Here is an 8366-nt window from a genome sequence, read left to right as displayed (position 1 = left end):
AATTCACAAATTGGTCCTCGACTTTTAATTTTAACCAATTAAGTCCTTAACTTTGCAATTTTGACACGATTTGGTCCTCCATCTATTTGACCGTTTGTTGACCGCGATCTTTGAGGATATATATGTAGTTTCACGTGCAAAGCTCAAGAGAACGCTCTTGGAGGTGACATCGTTGTTTCGGAGGGGGGAAGTGCTTCTCCGCTTGCTGCTTGGGGATCACGAGCCGGTTCAGCTTAGAGAACGCTCTTGGAGGTGACAGCGCCGTTTCGGAGGGGGGAAGTGCTTCTCCGCTTGCTGCTTGGGGATCCCGAGCCGGTTCAGCTTGCCTACATCGCTTGGAGTCACGACTTTCTCGAAGAGCCACTCCATGGACTTCGGCGATCGATCTATCAAAAGCTATAATCTTTCCGGCATGGGGTGCAGCGCTGGCAGTGGATTCAAATGTAACAGTGCGGTCTAGAAATGCAACCGGAACCTTAAAAAATCAACGATGGACCATGAAATTACATATATATCCTAAAAAAGCGCAGTCAACAAATGGTCAAATAGACAAGGGACCAAATTGTGTTAAAATTGCAAAGTTAAGGACTTAATTGGTTGAAATTAAAAGTCGAGGACCAATTTGTGAATTTAGCTATAGTCGATGGACTATTTTGGGTATTTACTCTTTAAAAAAAGGAGAAGTGTCAAATAGGCCTATTTACAAGTGCAAAGTGTTCAATTCCCACGACGAATTAAATTAAAGTCTAATTAGACACACTTACCAACTAAATTTGTTCAATTAACTTTTTTTGCAAGTTGCTAATCGGTTGTCAATTTAATTATTAAAATAAATAATTTAAAAATTTAAAAATAAAAAAAAATTAAAAATTTAAAAAAAAATTAAAAATTAAAAAATTAAAAAATTAAAAAATTAAAAAATTAAAAAAATTAAAAAATTAAAAAATTAAAAAAATAAAAAATTAAAAAATTAAAAAATTAAAAAAATAAAAAATTAAAAAATTAAAAAAAAATTCAGCCACCGGCTGTCCTCGCCGGACAGCCGGTGGCTGAATTTTTTTTTTTTTAATTTTTAAATTATTTTTTATTATGTTTTTTAATAATTAAATTGGCAACCGGGTTAGCAACCTGCAAAAAAAAAAAAAAAAAAAAAAAAAAAAAAAACTAATTGAACAAATTTAGCTGATAAGTGTGGTTAATTAGACTTTAATTTAGTTTATGCTAGGAATTGAGCACTTCACACTAATAGATGGGCCTATTTGACACTTCTCCCTTTAAAAAATGTCACATCATCTACCAGATAGGATGTTACCAGCAATTACCAGTAATTAATTAAGGAAAATGCTTATTACCCATCCTGAATTTTTCTTACTAGATTTCCTTCCTGATGTTGCTTTCACTCATTGAATGTCATGAATTGGTTAACCTACCACTAATTTTAAAAAAAAAAAAATAGTAACCAATTAACTAATGACACATAAGATGAATTGAAAGCAATATGATGTATACTAAAACTTTTCATTTACATGTCTTTGCATTTTACACAATTCATCTAGGAGGAATGATGTCGTATGTCATTATTCAAAATAAAAATTCCTATATTTTTATAAAGCACAACAAAATAGCTTCATTCCCTTTGGCATATTTGTAGACATATTTGTAGATAACTAGCTAGCAACGTTTAAACCGAAAAAGGATTGTGTGCTAGAAGATTTAACTAGTAAGAATACTCCGGTTAACCATTAGTACATTAGATGATATTAAACTTAAAGAATGAATAAAGGAGATACATAAATTCAATTTAACAAAAATATAATATGATGCTTATATGTAAATAATTTTTGCTTTCTTTGATGCACGATGAAAATTTAAAAGCTTTTGCATAATTTTAAACTCCTTATTAGAATCAAACTCCACTGAGCCAATAATGACAACCTTCTCAAGTGCAGGAAAGCAAGCAAGTAGTATCTTCATGAATCGCAATTCAAACCTCGACCCATTGAATGATGTAAGCTTTAAAGTATGAAACATTTTAAGCATTCTAGCAGCACTTTGAAGTCCCGCCCAAAGTATAGATTTAGAGATTTCTGCATAAAACTTAAAAAAAAAAATAAAAAATAATAAAATAATAAAATAAAATAAAACCTCAATCAATTCATTTTTTTACACCAGTATAACCTTGTATTAAGTAATGCTAAATTATAATAGAACAACTAGAATTTCATTAAATAATTTATCTCAATGAAAATGAAATTACCGATAAATCCATAATATTGAGCTTGCGTAATTTTGGGAATATTTGTAAGGAATGAATAAATGAAGAAAAGTCATCATCATCATGAAAATCGGACATATGATAACTCCAGGCATTCCACATTTAGTTTAGGTCCTCATCAAGTAAGTTCGCCAACGACAGAATGCTTTGAAATAAAAATGATATAAAAATGGATTAGTTCCTAAAATGTATTTCAAATAAATAATAGTCCACACAAAAAGAAAAGGATGAAGAAGTATTGTGGCTAATAAGCCTAATATACCTCGAAATTAAAATCCAAACAAAGAGTATGAATAAATGACAAGTCCAAGTTAACCGGAAGATCGAATAGGAAGATAATCGTCAATATCGTCATAATCTTTATAATCATTGAGTGTTAAACTGCCAAGTCTTGGAGCCTTAATGTTGAAATATGACACATTTTGACATCCATTAAATGAGAGTTTCAAGCTAGCATAGGAACATCTATAACACAATTCATATTAATAGCACCAAAGACAGCGATATCAAAACTAAGTGAAGTGACATTCGAAAATATGCAAGGCACATTTATTGTTGGTGCAACTAATACTCCCCCAAAATCCAACCTCTTGAGAGTTAAGCAAAAAAATATGCAATTTGGGAGCCTGAGGCATTTATTCGATGGAAAATCTGTTTCTAAAGAAACCATATTAATGTTCATTTCTTCCTTTTTGAGTGATAAAAAAGAACCATTGATCGAAATCAAACTTCTGAGAATTAGGCCCATCACCAACGATTGGTGAGTTAAAATAAAAATCAAAGGCAAATTTCAGAATACGTCCATGGTGTCCCATGAGAACTTTGTCGATTAGATACATAAAGGTTTATGTGTGATTATAACTGTTAGAATATTTTCTCCGAATATAAGAACCGAACTGACGATCAAAGTTGAGTTGTGTGAGACTGAACCAACAATCTCTCCAAATGGTAGACAAAACGGCAGTTCTAGCAGCTTCTACGATCGACAAAAATCCCAAAATATTGTCAAAGTATTTCTGTCGGAAGTTGACTGATTCTGTCTCTCCCCGACATTATTTACACAACTTCAACATATGCAATTTAAAGAAGAAACAAATTAAAATTAAAATTAGAACAAAATCCTAAAATAAAATGTGTACTTGGTGATAGTAATTAAATTGGAATACAAAAGGATTAGTGCACCCAATTGCAGAGTAGAAAGCACAAATAAATCATATATCAAAATCGCTTTATTCAATTTCAATAGCACTATATATGAACATCTATCGAACATTAATCCCTAAAGAGTAAAGATTGTATGACAGTATGAAGTTAGTGTCTGGGATTGAAAAGGAAAGGCAGAAGAATGTATACATACACACAGGAGAACGCAACAGAATGGGTTTGAGAAGAAGCTGTGATTGGAACAGTGAAACGGAGAGAAGCGGCAATATCCAAATCACTTTGTTCAATTTCAATAGAACTATATACATATATATATATATATATATATATATATATATATATATATATATATATATATATATGAACATTTATTGAACAATAAAGATTGAATCAGCTGGTGCATTGTCTTTAAAGCAATTACCATGAGAGATGGATTTAAAATACAATTCTTTTCATGTACATGTCTTTGCATATTCTTTTATTGCATTCTACACAATTCATCTTGGAGGAATGATGCTGCGTTATGTCATTATTGAAAATACAAATTCTTATATTTTTTAGAAAGCACAACAAAAAAGCTTCATTCCCTTTGGCATATTTGTAGATAACAAGCTAGCAACGTAAGATTAATTCACAACCAAAACAGGGTTGTGTGCTAGAAGATTCAACTAGTAAGGATACTTGAGTTAACCATGAATACATTACATAATATTCAACTTGAAGAGTGAATGAAGGAGATGCATAAATTCAATTTAACAAAAAATATAATAAGATGCTTATATGTAAACAATTTTTGCTTTCTTTGATGCACGACGAAAGTTTAAAAGCTTTTGCATAATTTTAAACTCCTTATTGGAATCAAACTTCATCTGACGAATAATGACAACCTTCTCAAGTGCGGAAAAACAAGCAAGTAGCATCTTGATGAATCGCAATTCAAACCTCGACCCATTGAATGATCTAAGCTTGAAAGTGTGAAGCATTTTAAGCATTTTAGCCGCACTTTGAATTCCTTCCCAAAGTTTAGAGTTGGAAATTCTTGCACCAAACTTCAAGAAGAAAAAAAACCCATCAATCAATTCATCTTTTACACTAGTATAACCTTGTATTAAGTAATGCAAACAATAATAGAAACACCTAGAATTTCATTAAATAATTTATCAATGAAAATGAAGATTACCCATAAACTCATTATGTCAAGCTTGCGTAATTTGGAGCATATTTGTAATGAATTAATAAAGGCAGAAAACTCATAATCATCGTGAAATTGGAGATGTGATAACTCAAGGAATTCCATATTTAGTTCACGTCCACATCTTGTAAGTCCACTGACAAAACGCTTGAAAATTTTTTTTTTTAAAAAAAAAAAAAAAAAAAAAAAGATATCAAAAGGGATTAGTTCCTAAAATATATTTCAAATAAGTAAAACAAAAAAAATGAAGTACTGTGGTTAGTTAATATACCTTGAAATTAAAATCCAAACAAAGAGTATGAATATATGACAAGTCCAAGTTAACCGGGAGAAGATGAAGATGTCTTGAAACAAATCATTCGTGAATGTTAAACTGCTAAGCCTTGGAGCCTTAATGTCAAAATATGACACATTCGCACATCCGCTAAATGAGAGTGTCTCAAGCATGGGAACTTCTATAACAAAATCCAGATTAATAGCACCAAAGATAACGCTTTCGAAACTAAGTGAAGTGACATTCGGAAATATGCAAGGGGCATTTATTGTTGGTGCAACAAATACTCCAGTAAGATCCAACTTCGTGAGAGTTAAGCAAGAAAATATGCAATTTGGGACACTATAGCATTCATTTGGTTGAAAATTTATTGGACTTGGAGAAATAATATCCATTTCTTCAACACCTTTCTGAGTAACAAAAAGGAACCATTGATCCAAGTCAAACTTTCGAGAATTATGCTCATCTCTAATGATTGATATGTCATCATCGAAATCAAAGACAAATTTCCGAATAGGTCCATGGTGCCGCATGAGAACTTTGTTGATTACATACATACAGGCTGATGTGGCATTATAACTCTCACAATATTTTATCCCAACAAAAGAACCGAACTGATAATCAAAGTTGAGTTATGTGATACTGGACCAACAATCTCTCCAAATGGTAGACAAAACAGCAGCTCTAGCAGCTTCTACGATAGGCAATAATCTCAAAATATTATCAAGTATTTCTGTCGGAAGTTGACTGATTCTATCTCTCCCCGACATCATTTACATAACTTCAACATATGCAATTTAAAAAGAAACAAATTAAAATTAGAACAAAATCCTAAAATGTGTACTTGGTGGTGATAGTAATTAAATTGGAATACAAAAGGATTAGTGCACCCAATTGCAAAGTAGAAAACACAAATAAATCATATATCGAAATCACTTTATTCAATTTCAATAGCACTATATATGAACATCTATTGAACATTAATCCCTAAAGAGTAAAGATTCTATCACAGTATAGTATGAAGTTAGTGTGTGGGATTGAAAGGAAAGGCAGAAGAATGTATACATACACACAGGGGAACGCAGCAGATTGGGTTGGAGAAGAAGCTGTGAAACAGAAGAGAGGCGGCAATATCGAATGAAATCACTTTATTCAGTTCCAGTAGCACTATATATGAACATCTATTGAACATTAATCCCTAAGATTGAATCGGCTGGTGCGTTGTCTTGGTAAGTGAACACTCTCCACGCATTGGGCAGTGAAAAAGCTGATTGGTCATTTCATGCATGTGGGCTGGCAGTGGCTTTATTGTGTCTGACTGTCTGCAGAATTTTGATTAAGGTTTTTTTTTTTTTTTTTTTTTTATTAAGGTTTAAATTAATCTTTGAGACTTGGCTCGGCCGCTATATTTTTAGCATCAAAACAATGCCATTGTGGTTTTTATCTACTATACTAATAAGAGTCCAAGAGAGTTAGACCTATAATGGATAGAAAATATAACAGTTAAATTTTTTAATCAAATGAATGATTTGGATTCGTAAGATTTTAATTTTAATTTTTTCTTAAGATTTCCTAATTTATCCCTAATGAATATGATTATCCGCTAACTTCAGTTGGCATAATTAATACTCTATTTTACTCTTATTAAATTAAATAATAATTTAGTAGTTACAACAAAAAATAATACATATGCATTTATTTAATTTAGAAGTATGTGTCTACAATGTCTTTATTCAAAAAAAAAAAAATTATTCATTATCAATAAATTAAATAAGTGAAATAATTTCATTAGTTATATTGTCTTTATTTTTCTCCAATATAAAAATTTTATTTTTCTCTAATGTAAAAATTCTTTACATTTAAATTCATCAATTGATTATATTCACCACTGATAGTTGCTTTTTAGTGATAGTGGAAGGTGTGTGATGGAATGAAGTGTAAACGGGAATTGGGTAACTCCCGAATGTCGAACTCAAGGATGTCAAGTCGGAACAAGTGAAATGCAAGACAATTAGATGTCACAATGTGTCAACAAGAGTGAACTAGGTGCAAGATGAGGATGGTAAGGAAACAAGAGTGTAAGGATAAGGAAACCAAATAAAAGGAAGAAAATAAACAAGTAAACGGGGATTTGGATGGAAGGGGTTTGTGATCATGCATTCTGGTCTTCAACTAGGGACAAGGGATGATGCAAAAGTTGCCTAACCTAAGGGACAACATTAGGTGGCGGCACACCTAATTACCTAAACTCTCATTCCCTACGTCGGGTGAGGCATTCTATCAAACACTTGGTGGGTGGTCTACCGTCTCCTCCCCTAAGCTTGCTCTCTCGGGTCGTAGGAAGGGGATTGCAAGGGCAAGACTAAGAGAGTGCAATCTCTTGCTAAACTCCCACTCTCACACTCATCTAACCATTGGGATCCTACAATGGAAAGAGATCAATATGCACACTTCTACAATAATGGCATTCAAGGACAATCCATACATCAAATCTCATCATATAAACCATACTAAGCATGAATACATAATCAACAAATCAAACTCAATCCAAATCCAAGCAATCTAAGCACTCATCATCATTACAAGGATAGCAAAACACAAATTAAATCTGAAATAATAAATAAGGAAGAGTGATTACCCAAGTCTTCAATCTATTGTGTAAGCATCAAAGGAGACTTTGTAGAACAATGAGTGTAGATCTTCAAGAAAATGTAAATCTAACCTAACCATAATCTAACATAATCTAAGAGTGCTGAATTGAAAGGTGAGGAAATGGGGGAAAAGAGTTCTTCCCAAAACAATCCCCTTACAAACCTTTTTTTAGCCCTAGAATATGAAATGTCATTTAACTATCCCATCCACGCTGCAACGCACGTTGCGAGCTGCGTGGAAATTTCTGGAAATTTCGCCCAAAATGAAAGTTGTAGCCCTTGAAAAACCCGAACCAGAACCACTTGAATCACCTCATTTGGACACTCCTAACTCAGGATATGATCATTTTACCGAACTGTCACCGGAATGCCCTAAAAATGACAATGTTTTGCTATTTTTCAACAAATGCAATAGAATTAGTCCTTAATCCTAATTTCTATCAAATTAAGTTATTTAAGCATGAATTAGGCATAAAGGACTCCAATTATTGCAAGATTAAACTATAAATTACCCTATAAAACATAGCATCTTTGGCACTTATCAACTACATTGTCTACTATTTTTTTTGTGCACTATTTTTTAATTAAATATCAAATTTATAATACAAAATAATGCTATATATTTATTTACCAAGTATTTTATTAATACCATGAAAAAATTAAAAAATATATAATTAATAAAGTCAATCATATTAACTACTTGAGGAATTTGTTGACAAATAGAGTATTCAAATCACACAACAAATTGAAGTGAAAACTATATCGCAATATCCTTGTTTGACAATCATTTTGCGGTTAGCGTTAACGGAT

General features: G+C 32.0%; 1 protein-coding gene across 3 annotated transcripts; it reads right to left on the bottom strand.

Annotated features, from left to right (window-relative positions):
• Positions 1-4161: 4161 nt before the first annotated feature.
• On the bottom strand, positions 4162-6033 carry LOC109146732. Of its 3 annotated transcripts, XR_002048496.1 has the most exons (4): positions 5975-6033; positions 4903-5686; positions 4620-4778; positions 4162-4488 (listed from the first exon to the last, which is right to left on the bottom strand). XR_002048496.1 is itself a non-coding variant. In XM_019294381.1 (2 exons), exons 1-2 carry the CDS (start codon positions 4734-4736, stop codon positions 4216-4218), a joined length of 390 nt encoding a protein of 129 aa, XP_019149926.1. In that variant the 5' UTR covers positions 4737-4779; the 3' UTR covers positions 4166-4215. The 3 variants fall into 3 exon arrangements, 1 of the variants encoding a protein (XP_019149926.1); XR_002048495.1 differs by lacking the exon at positions 5975-6033 and having other exon boundaries at positions 4164-4488; positions 4903-5749; XM_019294381.1 differs by lacking the exons at positions 4903-5686; positions 5975-6033 and having other exon boundaries at positions 4166-4488; positions 4620-4779.
• Positions 6034-8366: the final 2333 nt, after the last annotated feature.

This window comes from Ipomoea nil, unplaced genomic scaffold (assembly GCF_001879475.1).
Source record: "Ipomoea nil cultivar Tokyo-kokei standard unplaced genomic scaffold, Asagao_1.1 scaffold1936, whole genome shotgun sequence".
Taxonomy (NCBI): Eukaryota; Viridiplantae; Streptophyta; class Magnoliopsida; order Solanales; family Convolvulaceae; genus Ipomoea; species Ipomoea nil.
This window is presented reverse-complemented; position numbering and strand designations above follow the sequence as displayed.